Source organism: Halyomorpha halys, unplaced genomic scaffold (genome assembly GCF_000696795.3).
Source record: "Halyomorpha halys isolate HHAL.00 unplaced genomic scaffold, Hhal_1.1 Scaffold251.1, whole genome shotgun sequence".
Lineage (NCBI taxonomy): Eukaryota > Metazoa > Arthropoda > Insecta > Hemiptera > Pentatomidae > Halyomorpha > Halyomorpha halys.
This window is the reverse complement of record NW_027106674.1, coordinates 1,555,880-1,575,494: the sequence shown is the minus strand read 5'-3', so window position 1 is coordinate 1,575,494 and position 19,615 is coordinate 1,555,880. Positions and strand designations below refer to the sequence as shown.

The 19,615-nt window shown below is 29.4% G+C and overlaps 2 protein-coding genes across 3 annotated transcripts in view; one reads left to right on the top strand and one right to left on the bottom strand.

Moving 5' to 3' along the window:
* Catsup (Catecholamines up) overlaps positions 1-4,477 on the bottom strand; it is a 6,985-nt gene extending 2,508 nt beyond the window's left edge. The window contains exons 1-4 of the mRNA XM_014419769.3: positions 3,763-4,477; positions 1,822-2,021; positions 1,535-1,610; positions 637-812 (exon numbers count right to left, since the gene is read on the bottom strand). Of these exons, the coding sequence (XP_014275255.1) occupies positions 637-812; positions 1,535-1,610; positions 1,822-2,021; positions 3,763-4,477 (1,167 nt within the window). The remainder of the gene's footprint in view (positions 1-636; positions 813-1,534; positions 1,611-1,821; positions 2,022-3,762) is intronic.
* Positions 4,478-4,724: 247 nt separating this feature from the next.
* On the top strand, positions 4,725-16,991 carry LOC106680231 (tetratricopeptide repeat protein 19 homolog, mitochondrial). Of its 2 annotated transcripts, XR_001343082.2 has the most exons (6): positions 4,725-5,075; positions 5,155-5,417; positions 7,000-7,107; positions 10,663-10,793; positions 12,857-13,262; positions 16,147-16,991. XR_001343082.2 is itself a non-coding variant. In XM_014419770.3 (5 exons), the coding sequence occupies exons 1-5, from the start codon at positions 4,725-4,727 to the stop codon at positions 13,123-13,125; spliced, it is 1,122 nt and encodes a 373-aa protein (XP_014275256.1). In that variant the 3' UTR covers positions 13,126-16,991. The 2 variants fall into 2 exon arrangements, 1 of the variants encoding a protein (XP_014275256.1); XM_014419770.3 differs by having other exon boundaries at positions 12,857-16,991.
* Positions 16,992-19,615: the final 2,624 nt, after the last annotated feature.

Below are 19,615 nucleotides of genomic sequence, written 5' to 3'. Positions count from 1 at the left end.
TATATTTGAAGATTTCAATGAATAATGTTAATACTCCATGTTACTTTGCACCCTATGTTTTAAAAGAATGAACATACAAAGAAAAACAATAAACTCACGACTTTCCTCTCCTTTGATGTAAGAGCATTTAGTTATCAGCCATATGAATCCAAAAATATTTACATCCCAACAGCAACTCTAATTACATTATTTATACCTTATTGCAATTTTATAATATATGTATATTTTAAATAAACCTGAATTAAGTATAACAAATACACATACTAAAATAAAATAATCAAATACACATAATAAAAATCAGATAATACTTTAATAAACAAAATATAAAAAGGATGAAGAAAACTCATACAATTCATAAAATGATTAAATAAAAGGATTTACGCTCCGCATTCACCGTGGTTCATTGAGATCATCCAGATCAACATAAGATAGAAAAACTGGACATCAATATTTTCAATTGTAACTAATACAGCACTGAATTAAAAATATAAGTAAATTTTTAAATGACATACTTTTGTTTAGAACTATTAAGTTTTAAATTGTAATACCATTCATTTGTATTACAACATTAGATAAAACAATAACCATAAAACAAAAATTATATACAAATTACTTTATTACAGATAATTTGTAAACCTATTCATAGCTGGCAATAAATATCATCATAGAGACACCGAGGATAAGAGCGATAACTTCTTTGATAGACTGCACTAATTTACTGTCTTCGAGAAGATCAGGCAACACTGATACTGTCGCAATATAAATGAAACCACCAGCTGTTAGAGGTAAGACCCACGAAGAGGCTGCTTCATCTATAAACCAAAAAACGTTTTTCAATTTCCATATAAATTATAAGAAATTAATTGTGGAAAAAAAATAATTGGCAATAAATATCACCTGAATAACAAGAATGATAGAGGTATAGTACTCCTTTCATGTGCTTATACAATTTTATACTAGTGTTCTTTTTGTTAGGCTCCTAATCTATGCTATAAGTACATCTGCTATACAAGAAGATTTTAAACATGTTACTTTGACACTGATCAAATTCATGTCTGGCGATGTTGGGGGAAAAATTTATGAGGATAAAGGAGCCCTTAGTAAGATCATACTAGGCCTCCGCCGTGTTGGGCAGTAGCCTTTATCCTCATATGAGTTAATTACTTACACTTCAACCAATTGCCAAAAGATTTCAAATCTCTAGCCAGTTTGTTGTGATTTATATTATTAAAAGTAATATCACACTGGATTTAATTTTCATCTACAATCCATCTCCTAGGCTCAACACGTGTCCCAGTCACCCGTTCAAGCGATGGCACAGTAACCACACTTATAATTTTAGGAGCTTAAAGGCTTAAAGACAAGTCTTGGTTATGTAAGAATTAGTGAGTTGATATTCAGATAAACAATTTTTCATATATGTGAAAATACATTCAAACACTTTTGTGATTTAATAATTAATCATTTAAATTAAAAATATAAAAGAAAAATTTACTTATTTATGATTTTTTTAAAAAAATATAAATTCACTTACCAACACCTTCAGCAATGAGAGAAACCAAAGTCCCTGAAAATGCACCTAATGCAGTCAAAAGCTGCAAATACATGGCCTAAACAATAAAATAAAGATTATTAAGACACATAAATAAATAAAAAATATTTAAAAAAAGTGTTACATTTATTATTTTTTCATATTAAATATTTTTTAAAAAAAAGATAATGATAGCAGATGGCTTCAGTGAAAGAATTTGTTCTTATAATAGCCTACATCAAAAGTCCCGCAGGCTTATTTAACTACTATTAATTTATAACATAACCAACCTTTTTTTTTGAACATCCAGACTGAACCAAGATAGCAAAGTCCCCAATCTCATGGGGTACTTCATGAATGAGAATTGTTATGGTAGTGACGATCCCCACATGATGCCCAGCCAGATACGATGCTCCAATAGCAAGACCATCAGTAAAATTATGAGCTATATCTGCTGCTAAGTTCAGATAGCCAGCAATCTTTATGGAATCTATAACATACAAAAAAAAAAAAAATAAATTTAATAGATTCTAGAAAAGCTAAAATTCAGAAATATCAGAATGTAGCTCATTTTGGACTATGAATAGATATATTAGCCAACAGTGATAGATGAATATTAAGCATTCCATTAAATTATTTAGAAAATTTATGTTTTAAGTATGACCAAAAATAATATTTTTTTAAATGTTACACGTATATATTTATACATAAAAAAGACTACAATAAATTAAAAACTTACTCTTAACCTTTACTTGAAGACATAATCTTTACTCTGATTGAAATTAATTAAGTTCATATTGAAACTTGCAGTAACATAAATTGTTAAAAATCGTTTCTGTTAATAAATTCTAAATGACAAAACTTCCTGTAAGGTGCTGATTTATATATATTATAAAGGATACCTCTTAATAAAGAAAAATAATGGAAAAAAATTTCCTTTATTCTTGATTTTAATTCTTATTCCCCTTTTTCTGTCTTTTAGTGTGCAGTGTATTTTTATATTTATTTTTTATATACTTTTTTATTTGTTAGCATTTCCATTTTCATTAATTGTCTAAAACCATTTTGTTATTCTTATTTATTTTTACATTTCACTGTACATCTCATTTTTATTTTCTTTAATTTACTTTGTTCATTTTCAAATAAATTTTCCCATATTTTAAATCATAAGCCACACCTTAGTTCAATTTTGTTTATATTATCTATTTTCTTACTATGATACCTTATTTTATTGTTTGTATCTTTTTTAGCCCAGCAATATGGGGTGAAAATTGGCTCACATTGAATAGTTTAATTACTATTTGTGTTTTTTCTTTGAACGAACCCAGACCATCGTCCTTTTATACATTTCACACAGTAAATCAATAATCTTTTTATAAAATGGATATATTATTTTTACCATAAATCCATAATTCATGGAGAATCTAGTCAATGGTAACTGTCAGTACTGAATGTAGAATTGATAAGCTTGAAAATTAACACAGAATTTTTACCATATTATTTAGTAGTTATGACTTTTAAGGGTGCATCAATGGTTTTCATCTTTTTTGGCACAGTTATGTTCGGTCAATTGAGAAAAAGAATATTGTACATCACATTAATGGTAGGATTTCCAGAAAATAATAAAAATTCTATTTTGATTTTACTTTAGCTAAAAATATTAAATTATACTCCACTTTATAAAATAATGCAAAATAGTGAATAATTTTGCCTTTCAATAAAATTGAACTGGCTCTTTTTCAGTTTTGGAATAGAGTAACATAAATCAGTTTATGAAAGATAGTTAATAAATCTAAAATGCTGGTATGTTATAATAGTGGCACAACTGGCAAAAAAGTTTTTGTTTTATTTTGTATTTAATGCATTCCATAGATTTATATCTTTGAAATATGTCCAATTAACATTAAAAAATCTTTTTTTCTCAGAAGTTCCACTACTAAAGCAAAGCAGATATATAAGAATTTATAAAAAACATGGTGGCTTAGGATGATAATTCATATTTCACTAAAAAATGTGAATATGTAATCTATGAATAACATTGTAATTACAAGAAAATAAATAAAATGGCAGTCATTAAATGGAATATTAAGTATGTATTAAGATAAGATAGGTTTCAGGAATCATAAGATAGTTAAAGTTTGATAATACTTCATATAGCCAAATTATGACAGGTCTACATAAGTTGAATGAAACAAAATATGACCAGTGAAGTAAAACCATAAAATAATTACCTTGAGTGGAACTATCATCTTTCTTTTTTTCATCTGTCTCTTTTTCATTTTTCTTTGAAGAACCAACTTCCTTATTGGCATCAGCATCATGAGAATGATTTGGATTGATTAAACGCACAAACTTTTCAATAAAAAGAAATAGCAAAATACCAATAAGTACCCAAAGTCCGACTTTCATATCAGGTCCATGGTCATGATCGTGAGAATGTGAGTGAGAGTGAGAGTGAGAATGCGAATGAAGGTCTTTCTGAATAGAATGTGAATGATCATGAGCCTGAGCACTAAGTGCATGGGGTATCAGGTGAAGGAAAGCATCGCCTAGAAGTCCACCAGACGCAAAGCTTAGCAAAATTTTTAATAAAGGCTCTTGTTCTGATCGATTATCCAAAGGCACAAGAAACAATATGAAAAATGGTGCTAGGCTGATTAGGAGAGTAGAGCCTAATGCTTCTATCCAAAGGGTTTGTTTATCTCTTATTCGAGGTTCATCAACTCTTGGTTTTTGAGCTTCATGTAACAAATTAGCTTGTTTTGAGTATTTAAAAGATGGTGATTCTGCCATGGCAGGTTCACTCTCATGGTGATGATCATGAGAACTTACTATTAATGGAAGAAATAAGCAAATAAAAACAACTAATAAAGATAAGCGACATAATTTCGAAGTGGAGCCATGTCTCTGATAAAAGGACTGCATGTTAAACTTAAATGATACCATATCTTAACTAAGATTGATACAAACTGAACTCAAAGGCGCCTTGACAAGACATCAGTGAGGTGTAACCAACCAAAGACGAGTACGTGTATTGCCTTATTCTACTCCACATTTTACAGAATAAAAATGCCATCTTATTCAACTAATCCATATCGAAAAAGTATAAAATTTAATGGATTGTTTCTGATTTGAGTAAAATTTTTAAAAAATTTTAAGATTAAAGTCACATTCTTACAGCTGATAGATATTTATGATAGGTTACTCTAGTGGACAGGTTATTCTTGTCATGTTCAGGAACATATTAAAAATTTGTAGTACAAGACGTTGTTTTGTTGCAAAAAATCATTTTGATAAAAGCAGAAAGCTATGGTGCAGAAAAAATTATGATGTATCAAATTTTGAAAAATTAAATAAAGTAGTTTTATCAAGTCGCCGACTCAATGACTTGTTTTCACGTTTGACCCCTCAGTCTAAACGTAATTCTGGATTATGGGGAACTATTATGATTTCAGGATTCTTTGGTTTGTTCAAAGAAAAGGAAGAAGAAAAGTCAGAATCCGAATTGATTATGACTATAAAGCGTGCTGTTCTTTTGATACAGGTACATAAACTATTTCCTATTTATTACAATTGGTCTAAAGTTGTAGTTAAGAGAAATTTTATTGTTGAGAATATTGCAGAGAGATGACTTCAAAGGTGCAGAACAGCTATTGCATCTTGCCTTAAAACTAGCTCAAGATCAACATAATGAAGATGGTGTTACATACATTTATGATTTACTTGCTAATCTTGCATTTGCCCAGGGGCACTTTAATACTGCTGAAAAGTTATTTGTTAATGTTATGCAGAGGTTGATTCAAGTTGGTGTTTCTGAAGATGATTTAAAAATAAATCATATAAGTTTGAAGTTAGCAAAAATTTATGAAGAGAAAAAAGATGACAAGTAAGTAATTCTTTTTTCATCTTTTAGATACTGTTTACCAGTTTTAAAACTTATCACAATGCCAAATTGTTTTGAGTAAATGTATGTTGATGGAGCACTGCTAGATCAGGTTATCTAAGGGTTCACCACTGGTCTTTTTTTAAAAATATTTGTATTCGATATAAGCTAAATTCTGTTACTAGTGTTGTTTATTTCTGGTATTTAAATAATTGTAATTTGATTATTATTTAAATCATTGGCTAACCCTCAATTAACCTCCCTAAACCATATCCCCCTTTGTTTCCTTTTACATTGCACTAAAAATTATGAAATTTTCAAACCTCTTAGAATGTTTTTATAAGCATTAGTATTTGATCTCTTCTATAGTGCGACAGTACTGTCACAATAATCGGTTCACTGTTATAACATGTACTGCCAGTTATCATGCTATACCTACTGTACGATTGTAGCTTGACTGTCATAAGTTGCGCTATCAGCCACCAGTAATGTCATGATAATTGATGTTCAGTTTCAACCATTGCAGTCGCTGTGACAGTTGCTATAAAGTGTCAGTATCTAAACTAGCTTTAATGTGACTGTAGATTCACTTCTGCTACATGTACTGTCTAATGTCATGCCAGATCTAATACTTCTACTATAGTAATGCTGCCATAATGGCAACCATCATACCATGTACACCATGGTTGTGGCCATGGGCCAATGAATCCTAAAACATTTTTATTTCTTCCAAAAAATAAATATTTAACTAAAATTATTCAAAGAGAAATTTTTATTGAACAGATATTTTGAAATAAATTTTTTTTCATTACAGTTATTTCCTAATTAAAAAAATTTTACATGTTAACACAATGTACATACTAATACAATGTACATATTAACTGTTACTGTGATTTTTTTTTTTAATTAATAACGGTTTCAGACCCTGCTACCATGCAAGTTCTCTCTACAGAAAAACCAAAAAAAACCTTTCTCTACAACATATGAAGGGTTCGGGTGGGTTCATTACTTCGTAAGGAAGTGCTGTTTCTTGAATAACAGTTGTTTAAGGAGGTGACGACACACAGTGAGATCACACTCAACCAGCAGGTTTTTCCCCAATTAAGGGTACTCACTTTATAGATGCTGCCAAACCCACAAGATTGACTCGCAGTTGATTTAACGGAATAAATAATTACCTACCACAGCCCGACTCTTAACCAGGTCCTGAAAACATTTGCTTTTCTGTAATTAATAGTTACATGGAACACAACAATATACATTTTATAGGGATGTGTGGCAGAGAGAAAGAGATGGGTGAAGATTTTAAGAGTATTGTAGAAAAAGATCCTATTTAGTACCTAACAAAGAATATACAAACTAAGAAGAATGACAAAGAACAATTATGAAATAAGGTGAAAACATTTTTTAGGAAATTGAGATAGTAAGAACTCAAAAGTGTTGGTCTTGGAATATCTATGATGTGATGAATATATAACATTACTATATTAAAAAAAAATAGTGATAATGTAAAATGAAACATAATAAAAAATATTTTGGGTTGTATACTTTTCATTTGTTCTACAAATTATTTTTCCACTTATAGGAAAGCTGAAGAAGGATATAAATTTTGTTTAAAGAATCTGCAAGGTAAAGTGGATGTTTCTCTTGAGGATCATGATGCGGTACTGCTGTGGGCCATGTCATTAGACTGGTAAGTAATTTTTGATTAAAAATATGATATTTATTTTTGCAAATATAAATTTCAGTATTATTAAAAAATTTTCAAGGTGAATATTTATCATAGAAATTTTTTCTAAACTTCATGAATTGCTACTGTAATATACTTAAAAACAAAGATTTACTTATACTCTCAGAAAATGAAGGAAATCCTTCAGTTTTTATAAATAATGATTGATTGAAAACTTTTCAAGTAGAAGTATGTCCTTCAAAGTTATTTGGTTTATTTTACAAAGAATTAAGTGGGTACTCAAAGCTTTTACCTTTTACTTTCAATAAGAACATAAAAAAAACAGCTGGACAGGACAAAAGAAAACACTACATCAGTATTTTGAACTCAATTAGTTTTTAAACATCCATGTTATATCAACCTGCTTGATTTTGTCCATTATATACTCTTATAACTCCATCGATCCTATGATTTCCACCCTCACTTCACATCTGCAGTCCATATTTGATATCCATACTCTTCTCAAAACCCGAACCTTACGCCATCCAACTGCGTCTTGGCTTATTCTGGAAATAAAAGAAATGGTAAAACGAATAGAAGCAGCTAGATGCAAATTTCATTGAACTTGCCTGTCTGCTGATTATATATATTTTAAACAACACTGTAATGCAACCCAACTAGCAGTTCGACGTTCTAAATCCCTTAACATTCAACACACCCTCTCCAATGCTCTCAATTCTAAATCCAAGTGGAAAATTTATCCCCACCAGAAAACATTATCCTCATCTCTCTTCCAATAATGCCAGAGGATTTCAACAACTATTTCATATCCCATGTGGACCAGGAGCATCACTCATTCCTGATATTCTAAATAATAACTTCAATCCTGAAAACTTCTTTTTTTCTCACATATCCTAACTACTAACCACCATTCTGAGATCCCATACCAGCGGTTATGGACCGGACAACATTCCTATTAAACTGATTAAATCCTGTCACCTAGTTCTTATTTCTGGTCTTTATCGTATCTGTAATTTTTCCTTTAAAAAAGCCTCATTTTCTTCTCTTTGGAAAGCTGCTTTATTCGACCATTAAATAAAATCTCAAATCCTTCTTCACCTAATGATTTCCACCCTATTTATATCTTCTGGAGCACCAGTTTTGAGTGTATAGAACTATTCTAGACTCTCATAAAAGAACTGGTTTTGTAATTTTTGTTTTGTAAAGACCTGCAAAATATTAAAATTTAAAAAATTGTGCCCTGGATATGACAGGACCATGACGTAATGATGGATGCAGTAATGTTTTTAACAAAAGAAATATTTGACCATTAAAACAAAATTTTAAATATCACTTCTGGCCCTTTCTGTGACTCATATTCTTCAAGTGTGGACTAGACTCATCTCAGAAGTAAAAGGTTGTGCTACGTGATGCAGATGTTGTGAATATCAAAAAAAATATTGAAGACTATAAGCCAAGTTTATCTTGATTTTTCAGTGATTTTAAAGATCTTTATTCTTTTGGATAAGACAATGTACAGTGGCTTTCAGACAGATTTTTAGCTGCAAGTGGCAAAACTTGAGGAGGAATCCTGTAAATATATTAAATGTCATCTAGTAAGTACTGACAGGCCACTTAAAACCTAATAGACAGAAACTTAGAGTTAGTCAGACTACAAGATTTCACACTGTTGTTGACACCATGGATACACAAGCAATAAAATGTATAAAGTTTCCATGAACCAATATTGAAATAATGAATGCAGTATCCAATAAGGAGCAAAGTAAATAAAAGGTTATAACAGCAATTAGTGTGGTAATTGGTACTACATCCATGAAGGATCTAAAATCACTTTAGAGTTAACTATATTATACAGAAAGAAAATCCTACTCCTTAAGTGTAAACCATTTGTAACTCAAAGAAAAGTTTTGATATTAGCTGGCCTGAATCTGTTTACAATGGTTGGATGTGGAATAATTTAAAAATTAGATTACTGTGCTTCTTGGCCATGACAGATATGAAGCTATGCCTGACGAATGTCCATTTATAAATACCTCTCCTGTGCTGAGCCTAAGTTTGACAAGCTGTTGAAAAAGCTGTCCTTATCTTACAGTTTGTTCATATGAGAAATTGCTAAATATGCCAAATATCATTGGCTGTATTCCATAACATAGCAAAATATCTAAGTGATCTGGGTTTTGGACAAGATGATCAGGTAAAAGCTGATGAAAAAGAGCAACAATGTCAAGGAAATGGGAAATAATGTTGTTTATTTTTTTTAACAAGCCTTTTGAATCTACTTGCCAAAATTTAATTTCTACTTCTTTATAATAATAATACTTCTTTATAGACTGGACTAGCTCTTTTGACCTTCAGGATTTTTTATTTCATCCAGAACCTTTTAGAGTTCATCTGCTATTAATTGTAATTTATTAGCAATATCATATATACCACTTTCGGAAGACAACCATTATACAGTGCACAAAACACAATTATTTAGGAGAACAAAGGAAAAAGAAAATGCAACCTAAAGAGCTTAACGCACAACAGAAATAGGCAGAAAAAGAAGATTTCCCTGTGATACTATCTACTTGTCCATGGAGGATATACTCACAAGTATAAGTAAATCATTATAAATATGTAATTAAGGGAATACTTATACTTTTAACTTTTACTTATAAGCATTATCTTACATTTTTACCTTTTACAATCGGTAGGAAATACTTCCCTTTTCTGATTACGACCCATAACATATGCCCTATAATTTTATTTTCATGCTTTGGTCATGCATACCAATACTAGCTTCATTCCAACAATAGTTTAAATGATCAATTATGTAATTAAAAAATTAATAGTATATAGGGAAATCTGATGACCAATTAATAACCTTAGGTAAATTATAGACAGAAATAACCTTAGTTTTATGCTCTACATATTTTTGTGTAAACTATGATAATCTTTACAAGTGAAAATTTATTACTTTTTGATCTAGTATTTTCTTTTATGTCCTCTATTTTTTCATCTCATTTCTTTCTTTTTTTCCAAACAGAATAATATCCATCCTCCATCACATGTTTTGGTGGTTCTTAGTCTCCTGAAAACAAAAACAAAAAAGTATTAGGTTGGCATCTTTAAAGTTATAGGCATTTTAAACTTGACAAAATAAATATTTAAACAAATATATGTCATCTTTAAATTATCTATCTGTTAAAGAAGTTCTTTGTTCAAAGATTTTATGCTCATATTCCTTTTTAATTTAGCTGAAACTAAATATACACTCACTAGTTGTTGACTTTATTTTAGATGCATTTGTAATGCTAATCTCATTTCAAAGAGTTCATAACATCTCTATTAATTTTTTTTTGTCTTAGTTTGAACATGTTTTGTTTTGAGTCTTAGTTTTAACTTAGAAAAAAAAAAAGATCCAAGTTAGACTTTGCTCTATACTATTTGTTCTTGATAGATTTACATGAATTAAATCTCTCACATTTAAATGAATTTATTTGAGTTTTAGTTCTGGCTATTGCAGTGTCAGTGGATTTTACTGATTTACTTAATATAAAAATATCTTTTTTCCAGGTATGCCCGATTTCTGCTATCTAAGGATAGATTAGATGATGCTTTGGCCAATTTTGAGAAAGCATATGAATTGAGTCTGAAACTACATGGAGAGATACATGAACAGACTGTAGTTCTTCTTAATGATTTAGGTAAATGCTCTTTTTTCATTAAAGTAGGTTATTATTTTAAATTACTGTTTTTATCTAATACGTAGTAATATAGCCTAGTTACTTTCATATTACAATATCATATCACAAGCAGATGTGTGGTATGAAAAGTATTTCACAAGTATACCATGATGTTACAAGAAGTATGAAAGTATGTTATAAAAAGTATACCAAAGCATACAGTATAGTTAGCTTTCAGACTATTTAAACTTTAATTTTCTTTTTTACATAATCATAAAATGTATTTTGGTGCCATATCTTAGAAAATTCATTTGTCTCCTGATAATTGAAAAATAACAAATATTCACCCGAACTGACAAAGCAATGATTGCATCATTAGCCTCAGAAACATCCTAAATTGGGATTTTGATAGAGATTTATCTCATTCCTATAATGAAAAAGAGCTCTTGACTCTGTTTATACTGATCATTTAATAAATATAAGCTCTATGATTTGTGTCAGTGGGTATGTAGGTAACAGTCCTCTACAAAGAAGACTGACAGTTTGGTTTATGATTCTCTACTATATTTCTGGCGAGGAATTTAGAAATCATATTTATTTCTTTTATCTACTAAATTTATTTATTATATTATTATTATTGACTCCTTATGGAAATTGACCAATTTAAAACTGTATTTCTATCTACTTACTTTACTAATTAAAAGGCTGACATAGACCCATCTGATGTTATATGCTAAATGGAATTGTGAATGTCTAAGATTTGTATATCTTTTCTGTTCACAGTGGTTCACCAATTTATTTAAATTAAATAGTAGCATGCATGTTTGTTTATCAAATCAATTTCCACATATTACAATGACTCTGGGTTTATTATGAATATTTACAAGAATAATTTATCATAGGAACTTACAAATAAAATTCTAATTTAGTCATGATAAGTTTACTTAAGACTGAGTCTCTTGAGTTGAGAATACCGAAAATGGAATTATATGAAATAGTTTACTATTTTATTTATTTGCCACTCAAAATTATATTAATAGTACTTATTGAAATATTATTACTTAGACTTATCTGTAGTGGTGGATTTATTTTCCTGGCTTTAATCGGCTGTGGTCTTTCCTTTTTTGTTGTTGCTCCTTCCACTCCTTCATTTTAGGGGACTGACAAAGAAATAAAAGTCGACCCCCAGGCCGGATTTGAACTGGTTTGTAACCACTGCAGTTCTGAGGTTAAGAAGGTTAACCTATGCCTCAACTCCTCAGCTACAGGCAATACTTTACTGCAATGTATCCAACCTTCTGTTCTGGTCCTCTTGCCTGTTTTATTTTTCAACTTAGCTTAGCTAGTTTTCTTCTAAACTGTAGCCCTGGGTATATCCACTCCAAAGCTCCTTTTCTTCAGAACTGTACCCTTGAAGTTCTGACCCCCCCCTTCTTTCGCTCCTTAAATGTCTCAGTTCTTCCGCTACGGGAGTAGCTTGGTCTTTTCCTCCAAGAAAATATTTTTTATAAATATTTTCACCACTCTACCCTTTTTGAATCTCTTTCCAGCCCTTCTGATTGGATATAGATTTTCTGCTCGTATGTTGTCACTTTGATCTTAATTGTTGTTCTTTTATCTTAATTCCCCAGATGTAAGTGGTGGGGGGAGGGGGATGCGAAGCTGACTTCTTTTTAGGTGCCTACGTCTTGGTATTGGGTTTCTTTATTTGGCTAACAGTATTGTTGGCACTCGTACTGCTACTTAGAAGGTTATCCTGTTGTGAAATTGTCTCTACTTTTGAGTTGGCAATTATTTTAATAATTTGCTATTAATATTCCAAATATATAAAATCAAACTAAATTCTTTTCCATCCTGATATTGTAATAATATTACCCTTTTAAAGTCTGAGTGCATTATTTATTTCCCTGGTATATGATATATTTTATATGATATATTACTTTTTTTTATCTACTATATATATTATTTTAAGGTCTTAATTTTATTCTAAGCTCTTAAAAAAATATATTTTCAGACAAAGAATTTTTATTTTAATATTGTTTCTGGTGATTTAAATTTGTTTAAACCTCAAACTTCTATTTCAGGTACAATTTGTTATCTCAAAGGTGATCATGACAATGCGCTTAACTATTTAACTAAAGCTATTGAAATTGGAAAACATTTGCCAAATATGGAAGATTTCTCATCAGTTTATGTTAATCTTGGAAACATTTATATGCAACAAAAAATGTTTGATGAGGCCAAAAAATATTGTAAAGAGGGCTGGCAAAATGCAAATCGTCATAAAAATAATGAAGGGATTCAAGAAGCTACCCTTTGCTTAAAGGAACTATCGAAAATTATGTCCTCCTAGGTTTTAATTTTAAACAAATAAATAAAACAAATGGGTGGTTATCTGCTGTAATTTTGTTTTTAGTTAATTTTTTCTGTTAAAGCTGTGTATTCTTCATGATGGTAGATACCACATAGAGATCCCAATATCGGTAAAAGGTATTGTATCATTGTTTTTAACATTATAACATAAGCAATTAACATGTTTTTTAATGTATGAGTAATTTAATATAAAAGAATTCATTCATAATCCCTCAATATTTTGTTGTTTGGAAATAGGAATACATTAAATTGTGTTAAGCTCAGAGTTGAAAGGAGATGAAAGTTCAGTTCTTTTGATATTCCTGAACATGGGAGGCTTTGATATTATTCAGCAGAGAGGGGAGACGTCAATTAAAAATATCACTTTATTTAACCTCAATGTTAAAATACTGATATATCGAAATACTAATAAGGAATACATTTTTAAAATATCAATTTTTTGATAAATTGATATTTTTGTCTGCACCATAGAAATATATACAGTAGTAAATGATTTTATTCTATTCAATGATGTCCATGTCATGAGGAAAAATATTTCTGTTAATGTAGTTTGCTTAACCATTAGATCTCATTAATGGTTAATTTAAGATATGAACAAATGTTCAAATTTCTGATCTCATGATTCTCATTATGAAAAAATTACTTACATTAGTTTTTTATTAGTATAAGAATGATTGGGTTTGATTGTGCTGTGTGCATGTGAACATCTTTAGTCCAACTTGTATAATTTATTTTTATTTAGTACCATATTGGCCTGGTGGGCCTTAAATAGTTATTATAACAGTTATATAACTTGTATAAAATTATTTTTTTCCTGAAAAATTGATCTATTGAAAAAGTTCTTATTGATTCATTAATCAGTTATAAAATATAAAAATTAATTAGGATAGATTGAATAAAATCTTGGTCAGTTTGTTAGATAATAAATTGCATTCATTCTATCTTGATGCTAATTCTAAATTAGTTTCCTTTTTGTACTTAACTGTTTAAAACAATATTTTCTTGTTATCGTATCGAGATTTATTTACTTCATGTTTTAATTTTGTTTATTATAATGAAAAATATTTTTAAAACACTGACATTAGATGTTATTTGTTCATTTTTCTGTTTTTATAGCCGGTTTAAATACTTCTAAACTTGACATTTGGTTATTCCTTCTTTTGATTCCTTGTTAGCTCTACATCTTTCTGTTATTTTAAGTCTCGACAATTGATCCAAAACTTTTATTACTGTTTCATGTACAATTACTGTTGGGAAAGTAATCATGGATGATTTCAAAACACAAAGGATCCACCAGAATGGAAATAAAAAATACAAAAAAAAAAAATATAATTACCTCCAATAGATCCATGTATATTGGTGCATAATATAGATAAATCTTCCATTGAATAAACGCTATTAAATTCAATTGCAATAAAAATATCTATCCCACAATGAGAGGTGCAGTGGTGTTTCTAATATTGTGATGTCAAAATTTATTTTAGAGGAAATTCCAAACTGTGTATTGGAGCCTCTGTCTCAATTCAAATGATTTTTTTTTTGTTTTCTCTTAATTTTAGAATTGTAGTTTTTGTAATTTTATTTTTAATTAATAAGGAGCTGTGATGTCTGGGCTGTTACTATTCTGGACCTTTATCAGATATTTTTCCTGCTCCCATCTATCCGCTGCTATTGCCATTCTCCTTATTTTGCTGTAGACCTTATAAATATTCTATGCATATCCTGTTGACAGTACATTGTCAATTTAATTATGTGTTCATATGTATGGACTCCTCATGTTTCTTGATGAATAGTTTTTAGTTTTAGTATAAACATGATACTAATGGCCATACACTTTTCTAAAATAATTATCAATCCTTGCCCATTAGCAAAATAGAGTTGAAATTTCATTGTGTGATTTTAATCCCATGTTTTGTTAATAAATAGTAAATATTTTCTAGCTTTAAATATAAAGTATTCTCTTCTGCAGCCTTTATTAATGCTGATACATATATGAATGCCATCAGTGCATGAACTAATATCCTAATCATTCCAACAATGGTAGGGAATCTTTTGTTCTGAGATCAGAACTTCTATATCCCCAATTTTTTACCATAGTGCAAAAACTGTAGACTTATGGTATATCAAAGAGTGGTACCATATTTTCAAATGTTCGCTTAAGTCTCGTTATCATGTTGAATCGTGTTGATGATTGAGTCTTGGTAAAACTCTTCTTTGGTTCAATTGAAGTACTTGGTTTTTGTTCATTTACTTCAGTCCCAATTTGTTTTTTCTTAAGGTGCTATGACTTTCATATATATATTTTTTTAAGCTCGCCCCCAGTTGTGAGGAAATAGGTTAAGGAGCAATCTTGATTAAAATTCTTTAAATCCATCTCTTTCAGTTTCTGACTAGTTGGCATATATGAGAAGTTGAACCCTCTTCCATTCTTCAAACTTCTAGGATTTAAAAGGATTTGTACAATTATGGCTTTCCCTTGATGATTTTTAGGATCTATAATATCCTGGTCTGTTATCTGTGATAAATTGTTTCATTAAGGTGTAAATAGTCATTTGAGTAATTCTAATATTATCGACCATTTTGGGCATTCAAAATTAAAAAAAGAAAGAAAAAGTTGATTAAACCATTATTTTAAAAATGGTTTGTTCTGAAAATGGTCTCCCAGTGACATTAAAGTCATTAGGAATAATTATAATAATTTTTCTGTTTCCCATTTTGAATGGTTATGGCAACGACAACTGATGTAATGAAAATGACTTTTGCTTATGACATTTCTAATATCCTGCTTCCAAATTCAAAATTAAGAATAGAAGTAAGTATAATATTGGCATTACTGTACCTAAAACATCATTTTGTTGTGGTGATGACACGATTTTGGTTATAGTAATGACTTTTATCATTTAAAGTAGCATAATTATTTTTAAGCCAGGAGAATCATAAGTAATAGTAGCTTTAAAAATACAGAATTAAAAAGTAAATAATTTTAAGCCTGTAATTACAGAAAGTGAGTAAGCACATGTTGTATCGATAAAACACTACCCATCATCATGGTTTCTGAAATTGATTGAATTGTTTTGATGTCCAAAGAATACATCTGAGGAAGTGGAGATGGTTGTTGCTGTTTGATCTAGAGAAGTTTTATTTGCATTGTCTTTAACCACTACCACTCCTGATATCTTAGATTTGGGAACAGCTTCTATTATTTTATTTTCACGAGCTTTGATATTAGTTATTAATAGGTAAATATGAGTGAGAAGTTACAGATTCAGAGTGCCAGATAAGTGGAAGAGGAAATTTGCTGTACTGAGAATTTATTTTTATGGTTGGATGTGTCATATGTATGGTACATAATATTATATCATCTTATGAATTTAATTTATTAAAATGCACAGAAGCAATGTAGCATAAGGATTATGTATTGTTTGATCAAATATTACTTATTTAATGGAGATTTTGCTGCAGCTTATAGATGGCTAATTATCTTTTTATTTTTCTAAATTTTCTATTTACTTAAAATTTGAAATTATACTTGTATAGATCTTTAAAATTTGACAATACTGTGGCCTTTTTTTATATTTAAGTAATTTACTGTAGACTTAGATGAGATTGTGTGTCTTCAAATGTATTAGAGATGTAATTTTTTTAATTTAAAACGGGTATTGCTGATAATAATTAACTCTATATTTGATATTGGCCTTTTATGATGTCAAAATGCATTATTCTAAATTTTAATATTAAGCTGCAGCTTCAAAGGATGCAACTCTAGTCATATTATGCTTTAAAAATGATATTGTTGTTAAAGAGTCATGATAAAATCAGTGCTCAATAAATTTTGTTATCGTTTTATTAGTTTCAATTTATTGAACTATTTCCTAACACAATAGCTTTAAGAGTAATCTAGTTACAAATGAGGTGTGCGGAACCATATAAGTAGTAATTATAGCACAACTTAAAATATTTAAAGGCTTGATACCTCCAAGGTAGGCGTTGAATTGTTTTTATTTTATTAATAGCAGAGGGGAATTCTATGACAGAAGTAAGAATATTGGCTCAGGGCAGAGAAAGAAGTTGTGGTCCAAGGCTGCCTCATGCACTTAGGTAATACAGTAGAATCCCGATAATTCGTATGGATTCGCAAATGCAACCTATAAGCTGCAGCCTCTAGACCAGGGTGCAATTGGCACATTTAAGACATTTTACCGCAAGGAAGTAGTGATGCTATTCCATGAAAGCATTGAGGATGAGAGAGAACATAAAGTAACCCTTTTACAGTATGGCAAAATATTAATGATTGCAAAATAAAAATTGTGTTCAGGTTTGCAGATTTACAAACATAGAATTATTATCAACAGTTAATGAACATTTAGCTGATTTAAAATGTCCTCTCATATGAAGAAAATGCCATAACCTGTGCAGATGTCCATTATGACAGTAGTTTAGCGTTAGTCCTAAATAAGGAATTCCCAAGTGCTGAGAATATTTTGTCTGAACATTTTGGGATGTTGATGAAGGGAATTAAAAAGAAGCTGAAGATCAAACAATTAGTTCTGAAATTGTGAAACAAAGTATGTATCAATAACATGGACTATTTCTTACAAAATCAGATTTTGTTGTTGACTAACCCATTTTCTGCACCGTACTGGCTTGATAAAGCCATCAACCAGACCCGTCTTCAATGATTCTACCTATCCAAAATACCCAATTTACTTATTCCACAATGAAATTGCAATATTTTGTTATGCTGAGTATTTCATTTGTAAGTACATAAATATTGATGCAATTTTGGAGTAATCTTGTTATATTTTTATTCCTGATTGCTGAAAATCTCAATAATTCAGATCTAATCCTCAGTCCTTGGTGGTATAAATTATCAGGATTCAGCTGTTATAAAAAAGTAAGAGAAGGGACCTGTTTTAAAAAAAAATAAAGAACTAAATTTCTTTGAAGAGTCAGAACCTAATGAATTGAATTTAGACACAATGGTATCATTGATATAGGCCATACTTTTTTAATCATACAGCTACTCATTTATTTTGATGAGAATCCAGTGGAGCTTGTTTAAAAATAAAAATGATTAATTTTTACCCTTTGCAAAACTAATTAGTTATTAATTCTATTCCATATTTAACTTTTTTTCTAAAACAATAATTTACATTTCAGAAATATTTAATAATTCAAATACACTTTGAAAGTATTTTTGGTAGATTAATTGATACCATTGGGAATGTATTCATGTGCATATTTGGGTTTGAGCTTTAAGTTACAAAACCGGTTCAGCCCTTTTTCAAAAATTTGACTACATATTGTGACCTGTTTCACCAACATTCATTAAGACATGTCATGATTCAAAATAGGCGACCCAAAAAGTGAGATATTGTACTAACAAGAGCTCAAAACGATTTGAAGTTAATAATAAGAATAACATATTAATTGAATTTTCATTAGTGAATGTCAAGTGTGTATGCTAGTCCACTAAAAAACATCTAAGTAAATGTTGAATTTTAGAAAAGATCGTTCAGAAAATGGTCAAATAGATCATACTTTGTGATGTTTTGTAAAATAGCAATTAAAAGTGATAGTAATGATAAGAACCTGATGAGAATGCTATGTTTATTGTTGACAATAAATACTTGTGTGATTACTTAAATTGATGGAAATAAAATTTTACTCGTTTGACCAGTCTTTAAAATGGTTAAAAGAGTGTTTACCAATATCCTCAACTATGTTAATAAGTCTGCTTTTAATGTTATAAAAAATAGTTATTTAGTTTGGGAACTTAATGTACCTTAGTTACATTTCACTGATTGTTAATATTTGATAAGTATCACTCATAGTATGCATGACTGTTAACATATTTTTGAAGATTGTTCCATTTGAAGTTATAATTTTTGAAATAAAAAGTATAAGTGATTTTCATATACAAATTTTCTATTTTCTACTCCATTTGTATTCATCCCATATTGGGATTTTTAATTCTGTTTTCATATCTGTTACCATTTAATGATATACATGCTTTATTGTGAAAAAAAGAAATTTACTTTTAAGGTATAAGTAATGTGTAAACCATTTATCTATAAAACTAATATAAATGTGCATGTGACACTGTTCTTAACTTTTATCACTAAGAAAATTAATCTTTCCATAATTGAATTTCTCTCTTAGAGTAGATGTTTTTTGAAATTTAATAGAAAATGATGTATATTTTTTGTTTCCTATATAAACTACACATAATTACCTATCTTTAGGTAGATGATTTGTAAATAAAGAATATTTGTGTTGAAAATACATTATAGAAATTTATAATAGAGACTTTTTATTAGTCTTGTTAGTTATTCTTGTTATTTATTTGATTTATATTTTTTCTGTTTTACTAAGATCCATTCTTGTTAATTTAGGTTGTTGCTATTTAATTCTTCTCTTTTAGTTGTTGAATTATTATTAGTGAACTGTTTAAGCATGTTTATGCTTTT